The sequence below is a fragment of the Hydractinia symbiolongicarpus genome, chromosome 8, assembly GCF_029227915.1.
Source record: "Hydractinia symbiolongicarpus strain clone_291-10 chromosome 8, HSymV2.1, whole genome shotgun sequence".
Lineage (NCBI taxonomy): Eukaryota > Metazoa > Cnidaria > Hydrozoa > Anthoathecata > Hydractiniidae > Hydractinia > Hydractinia symbiolongicarpus.
This window is the reverse complement of record NC_079882.1, coordinates 12,424,702-12,440,132: the sequence shown is the minus strand read 5'-3', so window position 1 is coordinate 12,440,132 and position 15,431 is coordinate 12,424,702. Positions and strand designations below refer to the sequence as shown.

The 15,431-nt window shown below is 33.7% G+C and overlaps 3 protein-coding genes across 3 annotated transcripts; 2 read left to right on the top strand and 1 right to left on the bottom strand.

The window, feature by feature from the left end:
- The first annotated feature begins 201 nt into the window (after positions 1-201).
- LOC130653756 (CAAX prenyl protease 2-like) lies at positions 202-3,783 on the top strand. Its single transcript, XM_057456273.1, has 2 exons — positions 202-400; positions 2,834-3,783. Exon 2 carries the CDS (start codon positions 2,849-2,851, stop codon positions 3,698-3,700), a length of 852 nt encoding a protein of 283 aa, XP_057312256.1. The 5' UTR covers positions 202-400; positions 2,834-2,848; the 3' UTR covers positions 3,701-3,783.
- Positions 3,784-3,965: 182 nt separating this feature from the next.
- Positions 3,966-11,106, top strand: LOC130653754 (tartrate-resistant acid phosphatase type 5-like). The gene is made up of 5 exons (XM_057456271.1): positions 3,966-4,305; positions 8,368-8,589; positions 9,448-9,537; positions 9,698-9,912; positions 10,286-11,106. The coding sequence occupies exons 1-5, from the start codon at positions 4,116-4,118 to the stop codon at positions 10,538-10,540; spliced, it is 972 nt and encodes a 323-aa protein (XP_057312254.1). The 5' UTR covers positions 3,966-4,115; the 3' UTR covers positions 10,541-11,106.
- A 714-nt stretch (positions 11,107-11,820) lies between these two features.
- On the bottom strand, positions 11,821-15,353 carry LOC130653751 (uncharacterized). Its single transcript, XM_057456269.1, has 4 exons — positions 14,218-15,353; positions 13,970-14,057; positions 13,587-13,741; positions 11,821-13,490 (listed from the first exon to the last, which is right to left on the bottom strand). Exons 1-4 carry the CDS (start codon positions 14,369-14,371, stop codon positions 12,559-12,561), a joined length of 1,329 nt encoding a protein of 442 aa, XP_057312252.1. The 5' UTR covers positions 14,372-15,353; the 3' UTR covers positions 11,821-12,558.
- Between the last annotated feature and the right edge of the window lie 78 nt (positions 15,354-15,431).

The window sequence follows — 15,431 nt, the reverse complement described above, 5'->3', positions numbered from 1 at the left end:
TACGCCATTAAAACACAGTTAATAAGCATTAATTTTTTGTCGCCCATTTATCTCCTTAGTAATTAACAGAAGATCTTTTGTTTGATTACAAATTCCCCACATTGCCAGACGTCTTTTTTTTCAAAAATATCTATTTTTGTTGCATTGGAAACTGGAATCAGGCACAATACTGTCATTTCTCTTTGGCCTTTTTCTTAAGACAAAAAGCAGTCTATTTTCGCGGATTATGTACCACTATTAAATAAAGATTTTTTCGTGACGTTCAATCTGGTCCGTATTTTGTGTCAAACGCTTTTGCTTTCGTTTTCAAGATTGGACCTGAATAGCACGACGTGAGCGGGTGCATCCTTCTAATGCTTGACTTGTGGGTGTTGTTACCTGATTTGCCTAGAGTCGAGCTGTAAGCTTTTTTAGTTTTTAAATAACTGAACCTTTAAATTATGCGACTTAGCTTCTCTTGTTATTTCCCTATGTTTGATAGTAACACCATAAGAAAAAAAGGCTGTTCTTCACCATACGCGTCCTGTCTTTGTTCCTCAACAAAGGCACTCATTTTTCTTATGACTATGACAACACTAAATGGCATGATATCCTTAGACTTAAATGGTATAGGATATAAATTTGTGTAATTCACAGAATAGACAGCTAGGGTTGCCTACCAATGAGAAAATTTTTGTGTATAGTTACAGCATTTAATCTATGTCTTTGTAATCATTCATTGAATACAGCCATATTTAATTTTCCTACAAGTGGAACGAACGCTCCTTATAAGAGATTTACAGTTTACCTTGAGATGTTTATGCTTATTTTTACATATCAGCATTATATTTTAAGCCTCTCAGGTTTTGTAGCAAAATTATATATTTAATTTTTAAATACATGACAAATCCAAGGTGTCCAAGGTCTCAAACAAATGTTAACAAAAAAAATGCCAAGGTAGGGGATGAATCTCTCAAAAGTCTCTCCCTTTTAGTACTTTTTAAATGGTTAGTCACCCACCCCCTCCCCCAGGAAGCAGAGGATTCAAAGTGCAACTTTACCACTTGGGGAAACTAAAAATTATAGTTCTGCTAATTCTGAAAAGGTGTATTAAAGTCAACTCATCACGGAATTGAGATGTAATTCAGCAAATTTGTTTCTTACTAGATTCAATTTTTACTCGCCCTGTTTGTTCTAAGGGATGGCATGTAATTAAAACCATAAAGTTATGTAGCGAATAAAGTTTTCATATCGCCCCCAAAGCCATTTGTTGAGATAATCACGTAATAAGGACAGTATACTTGCTAGCGCTATTTACTTGTTTCATTAGAACTGCTGCTGTTGCAGTGCGGTCATTTTACAATTAGCTATAATATCCTAAATAAAAAACGAAAATAAACATAATACAGATGTTCATGTAATTTGCACAGTAAACGCTACCTATTAATCTGGTGATATGCAATCCATTTTGTCAAATTTGACAAATTTAATTGTGTGTCAAATTAGTTTTTAATGTCCATACATTTTTTAATGTACACTACCAAGTGTTTGCAGTCCTGTGCATAAATGTAAAATTGGTGATAAAAAAAACAAGCGCTGTTTATTAAATTAGTCACAGTTAATTCTGCTATGGCATTGTTTTTTGGAGAATTTAAAGCAAAAACAAATAATTTACTTAACCCATTCTGGCATGGAAGATGTTAAAAACTCAACAAAGATTTTAAGCCTTCTGCCTATTTAAAATGTCAAGATTTTAAAACTTTTTCCCAAAGAAATGTAAGAAATTTTGTGAGTAGTAGTTATAAACACTAAAAAAAAGCTAATGAAAAATGTAACAACCTGGGATTGTAGATTGCTAAAGTTGCCACAAAATAGACTTAAACTTGCTTTTCTCAGTTCAATTTTATCTGTGTTTATTATTTCTTTTGTTGTCTCTTTTACTTCCAAAATCAACACTTTGATAACTAGATACATGTCCCTATCGTAGTATTCATAAAATGTTGTAATATCATACTTATGATTATGGGAATATCCATTACAACTCAACAACAAAATATAAAAATATTGCAAAGTAATGTAAACAAACTTATTCCTATCAAGTTCAAAAGTTTGCCAAGACATTATGAAGCTTTACGAAGATTAAGCTCTTCTTTACCAGAGTCACCAGAGTTATTTTATTTTACAGTCTACACGCTGCTCACCTAAATGTTATTTTTGCATTGTTCTGCTGCTTAGTTTAATTTCTTTACCCGTGAGATACACCAGAGAAATTCTTGCACAACCAAATGGGCAGCTTACACCAGCAGAACTGGTGAAATAGTAAAACTGACACTGATACCTACTTTTGAATATTTTACGAGGAAAGAGCAGTAATTTGTATTTTTGACAGCAACAAGACTCAAAAACCAGTTTTCTATGCCATGCACAGGTGTTATCCAAGTTTCTTCAGACTTTGGGTGTAAAATTTAGAAAAGAAAAAACAGTTGCAGAGATCGCTTTACCTTTTTTAACTAATTTTTTACTGGTGTATCTACATACACCAGTACACCATAGCTAACTCCACCCCCAAATTGTCAAATCAGAGAGGTTTAAATTTTTAGATTCACACAATTAAATTTATTGAATTCAATAAATTGAATAAATGGATTGTGTATCCCCCATTACTTTTGAACATATAGTGTTTTAAATTTGACAAATTAAATAAAGATTTGATTTGGAAAAGCTAAAAGGTTCATTTTATCTCCAAAGAATCGAATCAAATTAAATCAAATTTTTATAATTTTCAATTTGGATTTTCCCAGTTGTTTAGTAGAGCATAACAAGTTGTGTCATTTATTAGACTTACTTTTTTCAGAGTGCAATTGAAGCAATGAGTGTTGGATATGTCTTTCCAGTTACCGACAGTTGGATTGCAATATTAAAATGTGGGATTCTTGCAATTTCTTATGTTGGCAGCTTGTACCTTAAAAAATCCCCTTATCCTCGTGACCATCCTGCCACAATCAGACAGAGAATTAAAAGTGTGACAGTAGTGTGTTTGTTAGCACCTTTGTTTTTGTTTTGGGGCTGCACAGTAAAGGAAAATGAAGGTTTTCAGTTTATCAAATGGCTTGGTGTAAGCTTTCATAAAATCTTTCCTGCCATTTTGCTTCCTGTTATATTGACAATAATTTTGTTTATGGGCCCAATTTTCCTGTATTTGATAGAAGATGGACTGGCAGATTTTAAAGCAAATTTCATGGTGATTTGTAATTCAGGCGACCTTGTGGCTTATCGCACCTATGTAGTTGCGCCCTTCACTGAAGAGTTTATATTTAGAGCTTGTATGTTACCCATTCTGGTTCCTAATTTTGGATTATTTTGGTCCATTGTTTTGGCACCACTTTTTTTTGGTGTTGCACATTTTCATCATGTGATAGAGCAATTACAACTTGGTCATGAATTGGTCCCGGTAATTATGTCATCGCTATTCCAAATGCTATACACTACTGTGTTTGGAATGTATTCAGCATTTTTATTTTTACGTACAGGCCATCTAATCGGGCCTATATTATGTCATAGTTTTTGTAACTTGATGGGTTTTCCACAATTTGAGATGGTACCATCATCCAAGTATCCAAAGTTCATTTCTTTATCTTTTGTTATTGGTTTATTATTGTTTGTTTATTTATTATTTCCATTAACAGATCCTATAATCTATGAAAGTATTTATTGGAAATAGATCATAATATTTGTATGTGTAACTAAAGGAAACTTTTTGAAATGTGAAGTTGACATTTTAAATACATTATACGTTATATTTAATTCTCGTTTTTCTGAAAACTCGGAGTACGATTTTTGATTTCATAAATCTCTTTGATGTTAGGCTTTTGAAATTATATCTATAAAAAGTACAATTATAACAAGAACTTTTTATGACATGTTAATAGTTAAGCTGCATGCTAATAAAGTACTGCCTTATTTTTGAAGTCCATAATCTTGTGTATTAGTACACCCTTCTGTCAATTAACATGGCCTGTGCATTACATTTATGCATGGTATATGTTACAAGTTACTACAATTTACTATCTTGATCTTGATGTTACACAAATTAATAATGTTGATATTACAGTTTGTAAAAATTACCTTCCGCAACGATGAATCAGTTATTTACAGCAATTTGTGTATCCATAATCACTTTATGTATGGCGGAGTTGAATTTCTTAGTATTGGGAGATTGGGGAGGACTTCCACTTTATCCATACACAACAGAAATTGAAGAAAAAACTTCAAAACAAATGGCAGATGTAGCAGCCCGTGTAAATGCTAGATTTGTTGTTGCTCTGGGTGAGTATTCACTGTAATCCTCTAACATGGTGCATTGCATCTGTGTAGAAAAATATTGTATAAGTCAAGAAAAAGTGTTTTCATGGTTTGTTATTTTTCCTCTGCAAGCATGTTTTAAAGGGAAACTAAACACCAATTTTTTTTTAATACATTGTTACTACTACCATAAAAGAAAACAAATTCAAGTAGTCTTACTGTTTGATATGACTACGATGTGACATAAATACGAACTTTATCACCTCTCAACTTTATCCCTAATTCCGTAAAAAAGGACTGGGACAAACGTGGTTTGTGACGTTGCAAAGTGCAGAAAATCGCAATTTTATGTAGTGGCTGGTTTGTTTGAGCTACGAATGTGTTTGTAATCGTTGATAATTTTGATAAAATATATCCTATATATACCAGCAATTCAATTTTATTTTATGCTAAATATGACAAGTCGTTTAGCTTTCGGTTGTACAAGTCGCTCCTCGTTTGACAAAGAGGTCGGTTTCAATAAAATAACTTCGAAAGAAATTGGACAACGTACTTCGTTGAAAATGGTTGCAAGCGATCAGAAGAAAAGGGACCTGAATTCTGGGTTTTACATCTGCTCGAAACACCTTACTGAAGATTGTTTCCTGGGAGATGGTAGTAAGAAAAAATTCATTCGGATATCTTGAATTTAAATAATAAAGTTTTCTTCGTATTTGCTTATATTTATGGTTCATCAAGTCCAGGCCATTGTATAATTTATGTTCGCTTTAATTTTACTGAATTTTTCACCTTCACGAAAAAATTCACGGCTACCAGTTATTATGTGCCAGCTAAAGAATCGTGAAAACATTCCTGGCTTCCTATCTCTAGTCAGCTAAAGATCTTTAAAACTTTCTTCTCGGATCATTGGTCAGCAGTCATAGCTAAATATACGAGAAAATGTCGCTTGTCCCCAACCTTATGCTCAAGGTAAAAATATCTGTAACATAATTTCGGCGGGAGAATGATCATAATGGTTTTATTTTGTTGTGGGAGAAACTTTTCGTTATTACGAAGCTCTTAAAAAAAGATAAAGGTTTTGCAAAGTAGTAATTATATTGAGCCTTGGAAAGGAGTTTCTAGGATTGTACTGACCATGCAAAAAAAGCTTAAAAAGACCTTAAATGCGGAATTAAAGTACTATGAGATATCCTTCGCCTATGTACATTGCGATAAACTATTTAGAACGAGAGGAACAGAAAGAGGAATTCTTCGTTTTGTTTTCTGTACACGTTTTTTTATATAAAAAAACCTCTAATTTTAACTGAGTCTGCATGTATTTATTTTTTGCATACTTTGTTCTTAATCTAGGAAGGAATTCGGCTTGAGTACGTTTTTTGATATGTTCTTAATTTTTGTCTAACTCTCAGCGTCGACGTTCTTTTAAGCTAGGTTCTTATATAAAAAAACGGGAATTCATTTTCGCCGTTTTGATAAAATGTTTAATTTCTTAAAGGAATTATTATTACCATCTTTGTTTAAAAACTCTTCGCCAGAAATGCCCGTTTGTTTTGACGCTTTGAGCAACTAAAAAATGTGGAAGAACTTGATGTAAAAATAGTAAACGATCACAACCATCAAATATCAAAAGTAAGGTTTTAAGAATTTATAACAAAATAACAACTAATATGAATCGGCTAATTTATGCTCAATATTTATCCCGACAATAATTCTTTAGTTTTCTTATGAATAGTTTCAATGTTACCGCGCGAAAGAAGAATGACTTCTGACCAAGAAGAGCATGTGCAAAGATTGATGAAAAGGACAACAAAAAAGAATTACAAAAAGTCTCATTTTATAAAAGCAACTGGGACGACGATTTATTTTTTATGTTAACAAAAACGTTTCTATTTTGCAGATTATGGTTTCATCTGGCCACCCAGTTTTATTGAAAGAGATTAACAATATTGTTGCTAAAGAAAAATGAATCAGACAAGGAATCAGTTAGAGTCAGCTGTTAGACTTCTACAAGATATTTTAGTATGAAATTACGTTCGTGTCAGCCGTCGATAATTAAAATGTTATCAAAAAATTATTGCATCGTATTGTATAATAAACATTTTTATACATAGGAACAGATGTAACTGGTTCGACCGATGAGAAGGATTTTCTTCGTGGTATGTTCTTCCAACACCAAAGCATGAAGGATATATTTTTGCATCATATCCAGAAATATGATGTAACGTACAAGTTACTGGAATTAGGGTTGCATGTGTACATTCATATGATTGAAGCAGAAATGGATTCTGTTACTATGCATTGGTTAATGAAAAATTCAAAAGTCAAAATCTGGAGTCAGGGGGGATAAATGTTGTAATGGCAGATAAAGAAAGAGAGCAAATCAACTTGCTTCTTGTCTGCTTGAATTTTGTTATCTCGGTTACTCCTAGGTGACATCAAGTCGACTGATAAATCCAAGCTCGTTGCATAAGCGGAACTTTTTACAGATCAACTTGAGAAATTGCTGATTGGACAATCGAGAAATGATTTTTGATGCAAGAAAAGCTGTTGATGATGGCTACAATATTGTCTTGAAGGATCTCGTTTTTGGCAATATTTCTCACTGAGCCGTTTAATAGAATTATAGCCGAAAATTCGCACAGATACGATTTTGAAGCTTTTGATGAAATCAGAAATCAGTACAGCGAAAAATTCCACTAGTTTAATTGTATTTATACAATTTTCTCTCGGAATACACGGGGTGCCATAACAGTTGAATGTAATGAAATGCATGGTCCTACAAGGTTTGCAATCATGTAAACAATAGCAAACATTAAAGTTACCAAGATGTTATGTTAAACAGTTTCTTTATTGTACATCCCAGACACAGGCTGTTTTTAAAGAATACATTTTTTTTTGTACATCTATATGTAATTCGTTATTTATATCCCTACTACCCCACTTTAAAAATCCCGGTGCTCTAAATGACAGGAATCGAGAGCCTGTTTTCCTGATTCTCTGGCTGGCCCATGGTAATCGGTAGCCGGTAATTTTTTCGATTTTCATTCTCTTCGCCTCCTATGATTATCTTCTTTCAAAACTCATAGAACAAGTTTTGTATTTTAGTTTTGCGCGAATAAGAAACTAATTTTTGACGGAGGGTAAACATTGAAATATTATTTTGTCAGAGTGAGCTACTGGTGAACCGATGTCATCAGCATTTCCAACATTAAACGAAACCAGAACACATTTTTAATACTAGTTTGTATAAGCACACAGTTTTGAAAATCAGTTTTGGTGGTACACTTCTTTTCTAGCGAGAAAAAAGGTTTTCATCACCCCCTGAATTGTTCTTATTTATATGCAAATTCTCAATGTGAGGTCAAACACACAATAAAATAAAGAAAGGATGAGCTCCTGTTCTTCTTTGTCGAGATAATTTTATTTTTTTGTAAACATTTTGCGAATATGAATTTGTTATTAACGAGGAAGTGACAATGTATCAAAAATATTTCAAAAGGCCAAATTTTTTTATGAAGACTGGTTCATCTTTTGAGAAAATGCCTTTTTATCGTGTTTCTTTGACGAATGAGAAAAATTTATTTATTGTAAAACAAGCATTTACTTTTTACATTTGGTTTTATAAATGCGTTTATAAATTTACTTTCAAAACTTTCTCTGGGATTTTGTTGGGATCGCGACAGGAGTGAGGAAAAGTCTGGAAAATATTTACAATCACTCGGCGGACAATCTGAGTCGTAATTATTTTGGGTGTTTATAGTAACTATAAGTTAAAAACAATCGTATTGGTCATATTACTTACCAAGCTCGCCCAATGGGTCTCTAGGATTTATACTTCACCCTGCGGTTTGCCGAGTGCTGCACTTTGCAACGTCATTTTTGTTACCAGTCCCAGACTTTTTTACGCGGCCTGTTGAAAAAGGCATATTGCTGGCAAAGAATTTGTTGTTATTGAGGTAAAAAGAGAGATAATTAAGGCGCAACACTTCAAAATATACCACCCATTTTTGAGAATATTTTCATTAGATTTTCTTCCATGCCCCACCCACGTCTACGCTTTCTGAAAAAAAAAACATTTTTTCACAGGTGATAATTTTTATTACGATGGTGTGAAAAATGTTGAGGATGCACGTTTTAAAGAGACGTATTCTGAAGTGTTTGACGAGAAGTCATTGCAAGTCCCGTGGTATGTAATTGCTGGAAATCATGATCACCATGGTAACGTGTCTGCAGAAATTGCCTACTCCTCCCGCTCAAGCGTTTGGACGTATCCTTACTATTGGCACTCTCAAAAATTTGTTATAGCAGGTATATTATGTTAAAGGTTTTCAATCTATTACTCTACAAAGTGCAAAAGTGATTTTTTCACTAGGAACTGGTGGGAAATGTGAAAGGTTTTCTGTAAACTATAAAGACCAAATGTACAAGGGAAGTTGTCATTCTAACATGCGTTTATTGACTAAATTTGCCAGCTAGTTCTGAGGTTTTTGAATTAGCCTTCTGGTTGTGTTAGGTTTCCTTGCCCTTAATAATTTTGTAATTTACTGACCAGACAGAGATGAAGGGCAGACTTCCACTGAGAAATATAACATGTGACTGAATATGGCTGACTATCTATAAATTCACTGAACATATATATATTATCACTAAATACATTATATAAATTCACTTAATATATATAAGATATCAATGATTAATGTATTACTGAATTTTGCTTTGAATGAGCAACCGTAATCCATCGCCGCGCTTTAAGTTCTATAAAGATATGTTTCGGTTATTTTGGAAAAATTTAACCAAGTTCTGAATGGTAGATTTAACTCCTCAATTTCTTTTTACGTAACTCGCTAAATTACAGAATTGTAACTCACTCATTACCTGAACTTAATTTTCCACATGTACGCATGTGTTTTTGCAGGGCATTAAGGTGTCGCAGTATGCAGGTTATAATCTCTATATATATCCGTATTTTGTCTGCAAGATTTTATAATCGTGCTATAGACACGAAATCAAGTGTGATTATATGTTTATCGACTTTGGAGTGGCCTTAAGAAATTAACTTTCCATTTTTGCGTACAAGTTTTATGGTAATAAAAATAGCGGACATCCACAGTAACTCAACAATACCAATATATTTTTTTATACCCTTATGTTTTGTTATTGTTCTAGATACTAACAAGACTTTGAAATTAGTGTTGCTGGATACTATTGTCCTGTGTGGTAATGCTGGTTCCGATGATGAACTACTACAACCGAAAGGTGTACAAATTTATTGCATATCCTTACGTCATCTACACAATTCATTTGGGGAAATAAATAAATAAAAGTTCTCACTGAATGTTTTCTTTATTAATCTTTTTTGTCCTCGGACAAGACGAGATGTTACGAGTTGTAGTACATTGGTTTGTGTGTATTTTAGGACCTGAAGACAAATCGTTTGCTGAGAAGCAATGGATGTGGCTGGAAGAACAATTAAAATACTCACAAGATGATTATTTGTTAGTGGGTGGCCACTTCCCTGTTTGGTCGATCGCTGAGCATGGTCCTACTGATTGTCTCGTTGATAGATTGAAACCACTTCTGGAGAAATATAAAGCCTCCTCGTATATATGTGGTCACGACCATAACCTTCAGGTGGATGTTTTTTTTTTTGTTACTTTAGACATTTATGGCGCAAGTTTAGTTTAAATGAAAAAGATGGTTGGACTGTATTTTGAACCACCGCACGAGCTTGCTGGTATTGGTAGCACAGGGTCGAAACATACTTGGAAAATCACAGACCAAACCAAAAGAAATGTTAAAAAAGAGCAGAATATTTTTCTAAAGGGTTATCTGCCATTTTTTTACTTTCGCCAGTCTAAAAAATCTATTGAAAACAGGGTAGATATTAAATGCTGCATTATAATTCGACTATTTTAAATTTCGGATATATATATTTGTTTTGCATCTCTTTGCAATTTCGTATCAGCGAAGTTGAACCTTTGTTTCCCCTCTTTTACTTTTTCAGCACATTAAGGAGCAAGACTCGGATGTCCATTATTTCGTTATCGGTGCTGCAAACTTCGTGAAAGACGACGTACGACATAAACATTCCGTACCCGACGATTCGTTAAAATTCTATTGGGCGGATGCACGACGTTATGGTGGTTTTGCGCATGTCAAGGCGACCGCTGACTATTTAAATGTTACGTTGATCGATTCATTGGGCGATTTGTTGCACTCACAGATGATTAAACCAAGAAACGTAGGTGCCCAGTTGTAGCAATACACAGCCTTCTTCTATTTTGCTCTGGCGACGTGAGAAATTCTTTGTTTTGTTAATAAGTTTTGTTTCATATAAAAAATTTGTAAATAAATAGAATTTTGAAATTCAGTTTGATTATTTTTTAATGTTTTTAAGAATTCATTTTTTACAGTTTTATACTTTGAACGTGACAGATCCCAACGAATGTGGAATAATTTCGCTCAATAAGTAAACCAGACGTGAAAAGTTCATTCTTCACAGTCAGTTTACTATCTATTTTTTCAATCAATTTTAATGAGTAAGAGAAAATTATCGATAAAACCACACATCAGAAACATGTGTTAGAATTTACTCTGTTGAGGAAGATTTGCGATTCTGAAATTTTAATTTGTTGTAAATTTTAAAAATGTATTCTAGTACTTTAACTCGCGAAAATAAATGTCAAACTTAAGTGGAGTAATTTTCGCGAAGATTTATTTGGCGAGGTCCAAGAAAATATATTTCGCGGAGATTAATAACCAGTCATGATGTCGTGTAATATCTCAATATTTAGCGAAGATTTTTTTTTGCAAATAAAAGAATAAATCGAACTTGCTTAATTCACAAAGGACGGCTGTTATTTTTATAAACTACAAAAACAAATTATGTAGTGAGAAAAACCAATAACAAAAAGCATTTTGTTTTTCAAAAAAAAATTTGTGCCTTAATTTTAGCGAATATGGATAAAATCAATCCAATTTTTTCAAGTTATTTGTAAACATTCAAAGAATTCGTTATTGAAGAGAGCATTTTCAATAAATATGTGGATAAAGAAGATGTCATAAAAGGGTAGGATCGTTTTGCTCGTTTTAAACCTTAACAGAATCAACACTTGAATGGCTTAAGAATAATTTAAAATTACATTTCGGCTTTTCTTTTTTTTAAAAAAAAAGTAACAGTTTTCGATTCTTTTACTTTGGCCAATCTCCTTTTCTAGTTGATTTTCCCAGGGCCTGCATTTTTTTCTTCAAATCTTTGTATTCATCTGCAGTGAATTGTTTTTGCGTTTCCAACTAAAAATATCAAGTTGAACAATAGAATACGTTATTGGACTAAAAACTTGTGGGGTACAATTTCCGTCACCTCAGAATTTTTTTCACTTATTGGAAAAAAAAACCAACCGCTAAAATGTTATTACATGGAGGTAGAAATAAAGATATCTATTCACTATTACAGTCACGCAAGTGTAGTTGCATGCATGTCGAGAGTAAAACGACAATTCAAACTTACCGCCTCGTCTTTTTGTCTTCTAAATAAAACGAAATATGTTGTATAGAGTAATATTGATGCAATATAATTTTCACTAATAATATATAAAAATGCTTAACTTACTTTTTTCGTATAGACACCAACGCGCCGGCTAATTTGCCTGTCGTTTTCCAAAGTTGTGTTTTTGGTTTAACAACAGTCTCCTCCGCAACGATTATTTCTTCTACAGGCTCTCGTTTTTCAACTTGTCGCGATTTTTTCATCTAGATTTTATAAATTTGATATTTTTACACTAAACACGAGATACCAAATGCGATATTAAGTTATCGATTTTGGTGCGACGGCCGAATTCTGTGGTGTGGTGGCTGCTAGCTACAAGCGAATTTCTATAGGTTTTTTGTCGGGCGAATTGCCCTGGATTTTTAATAGTACTTAGTAATGGCGCAAAACAGCAGCTAAGTTAAAAAATTCAAATCCTTATTTACACAGCAGATTTTTTATAAGCAACCTCGATTTGGGATCAGACTTTCGGTTGTTTGGAGTGCTTTTTTGAAATTTTGTCTCTCTAGTTGTTTAATTGGTTGTGTAACAAGGCATTGTAAATAGGCCTGGGTTCAAAGTGGTTGCAATTAAATAGAAAATTGGAATTCTTTCCGTCTCGATCTACAAAAAAAGAAGCAGCACGTTGCAGTTGCTTGGCACCCAATTATTTTAACGACACAACACTGGTTTTGTGAACCCTACCTTTGGGTCAAGCTTGCCAGTACTGTTTTCAGCACAAAAATTTTCTACTTGTACATAGTATTACATATGTTACTTACTGCATTTCTGTTGGTTGTTCTCCCTTGAGACATTTCGATAAAATAATCTTTTTTCACGGGAATTTTCTTAGCATTCCTTGCATGATATTTCTTAAGAATATTTTTTCGATTATCTTTCGGTTTGAGTTTTTGAAATAGCTCTAATAGTGCTGTATATATCGGAATTCCTCCCGCCAGTTTACTATTTCGGTACTGTATTTTTTCGTGAACAGAACGTCTCATTTTTTCATATGTTTCCGGATTCTTCTTTACAATGATTCGAAGAAAACTTGATTTATCTATTTCGTAAATCTTTAGCTCTTGCGTGCATTCAGCAGTAACCGTGTAGTAGGGAAGATCAAGGACAGTTTCTATATCACCTATAATCCCTCCGGAACCAACCGTGCAAATATTCAATTCTCTATATCTCTGTTCACACGCGAAGTAACCTTTGTTTCGTCGTAATCTGCGTCTTTCAATCACACTAAGTTTTTGGAACGGATCAAAACAACCTTCTTCTAACACAGGTCTTTTAATTTTTGATAAAAGATGCGAATACTGCTGCTGCTGCTGAAGGTGAATGGGGTTCATTCGTAACGTCGCTTGTCCTTCCAGAACGAAATACACAGCTTCAAGAAATTCGCCTTGTTTTGCAACCTTCTCTCCATATTTAAAATGACGTAATTGAAGATTTTCTTCGAGCAAGTGGCGGTAGGGTAGTGTCCAGGTGCGAAAAAATGGATGATTCGCTACAAATGAAGATCTCTGTACAATTTCTGCTGCAAATTCTTCCGATATAAATCTTAAGCAAGTCTCTCTACTGATACACACTAACACACAGACTTCATCCGTAATTATCGTTGCGTTTCGTTCGCTCTTGCTACCAAACACACTCAACTCGCCGAAACAACGACCTGGCCCTAAAATATTAACACAATTTACAATACACAAACAAGAATAATTGTTCATGTGTTTTAATTTTTTTTTGCCGTTATATACAAACTAATAATGCTTACTGAGTGTACACAGCTCTTGCCCAAACCTTGCTCTTTCTTTCGTTCCTTTAGCTGTCGAAACATCGCGTAAAACTGGTTCTATGTGCGCGTTTTCGCCGTCAATTTCACTCTTTTTAGCATGTACAACCACACTTCCTCTCACGATCAAAAAAAAGCTAAAAAGTAGAGTGATTTACATAAAGATTTATTTTTTAAAAAAACCGGTAGTACTTAATAGTAAAAGCACACAAAATTTAAGGTACATTTGAGAGAAGATAAAAAAATTGTTTTAGTTATTAGGTTGCCATAAAATAACTTTAAAATAGAGTAAAAACTTGAGGTTATAAATGCATCGTCGTCGTGTTCTGTTCAGATCTCCTTATGTAGAGCAAAAATACACTTACCAATTACCAACATCTCCCTGATGAACAACCACGTGATCAGCTTTTAAGCAAACCAAATTAGCTAAACGTACTATGCCAGAAAGACTTTCTAGAAAAAAAAAGAAGAGCACGATATGACAAATATAGACATAAAATATATTTTACGGACATAGCGAAAACACATGATACTTCTTATCGCTGTCATCTTTTAAAAGATCCCAGTGTGGTCGAAAAAATTGTCGAAAACAAAGAGGGTATATATCACATACCGACATCGAGCGTATGGAAGATGGTCCTTCGTTCTCGAAACCAAGGTAAAACTTTTCGTATTTCTGAATCTGTTCTTTCTTCCGATGATTTAGTTAGAAGATCTTCAATTTGTTGCCAACTACAGACTGAAGCATCTTCTTCCTGTGCAGACATTTTGCTTGAGTGGGATTTCAATTTGACGTCATTGCGTCATTTAATTTCTTTGTATTCGGGGTTTTTTTTGTATTTGACGTTATTGCGTCTCATGAAGCGTCATTTGGTATCGTGAATTTTGCCACGCAAGCGAAACAACCCAAGGATCAGCATAAATGCCCAGGGTTTGGCGTTTTTAAATTTCGAGTCAAGCTACACAGCCATCACGAAGAAATAGAAAGCGTTAACTAAATATTGTACCATGGCAATAATGCAAGATTTAACATATCGCGTATTTACGCAAAATTTCATTGAGTATTATAACGAATATAACGCCTATTCGGTTTGCAGGCTACTGGCTTAAATTTGACTTGATCGCACCTTTAAAATGCAGTTTTAGCGGCTCGTTGGTGTTCCAATCGAGAAATAAGTGTACCTTAGGCTATTATTAACATGTTGGTTGTTGATGAAACGTTGACGAAGGGTGAAAACCACGTGAGGCGTTTACGGTAACCGAACAAAAATCGTTCACTGAGCAACCCTATCTGGTCCAGCCTATATACCAACAACCTTTTCATCGTTTATCGTTTTAAAGCAACGAAATTTTTAGTGGAGATTTGTGCTAAAATAAAGATTTATAGAAAAGATTAAAAAAGTCTACGTTTTCGAGGTAACATTTTCAGGGAGTTTCAAGCCGGCTGATTACATGTTTCTTTTTTATAAGTATACATTATAAGAATTCCAAAACTCGAACTGCACCAAAGATTTTAAGTTTATATGCTGGGTATGTAACCCAATACATGGGCACAGGAAAAGGAAGCAGTCAAAGAAAATCATTTTTAATGGAATACTGCACCATCAAATAAATGTTCGCATACTTTCTCGTTTCTAAAAATTTATAAACTGTTTCGGCGCAAAAACTAAATACGTGCAGCTGAATAAAAAGTACCGTTAGGCATACCACAAACATATTTTGAGGGTCAAACTCTAAAAATGATAAGCATAATTTAGGTTGGCGTTGATAACAAAATTATTTTTAAAAAGACTTTGGCAGCTATACTTTGACAAAGTCCGTCGGGAA

Excerpts from the sequence above, each read along its gene's own strand:
- LOC130653756 (XM_057456273.1), top strand. The coding sequence starts at position 2,849 with ATGAGTGTTGGATATGTCTTTCCAGTTACCGACAGTTGGATTGCAATA.
- LOC130653754 (XM_057456271.1), top strand. The coding sequence starts at position 4,116 with ATGAATCAGTTATTTACAGCAATTTGTGTATCCATAATCACTTTATGT. Across the intron at positions 8,590-9,447 it reads TCAAAAATTTGTTATAGCAG|ATACTAACAAGACTTTGAAA; the intron begins GTATATTATGTT and ends TTATTGTTCTAG. Across the intron at positions 9,913-10,285 it reads GTCACGACCATAACCTTCAG|CACATTAAGGAGCAAGACTC; the intron begins GTGGATGTTTTT and ends TTACTTTTTCAG.
- LOC130653751 (XM_057456269.1), bottom strand. The coding sequence starts at position 14,371 with ATGTCTGCACAGGAAGAAGATGCTTCAGTCTGTAGTTGGCAACAAATT. Across the intron at positions 14,058-14,217 it reads CTTCCATACGCTCGATGTCG|AAAGTCTTTCTGGCATAGTA; the intron begins GTATGTGATATA and ends TTTTTTTTCTAG. Across the intron at positions 13,491-13,586 it reads GCAAGAGCTGTGTACACTCA|GGCCAGGTCGTTGTTTCGGC; the intron begins GTAAGCATTATT and ends TTAATATTTTAG.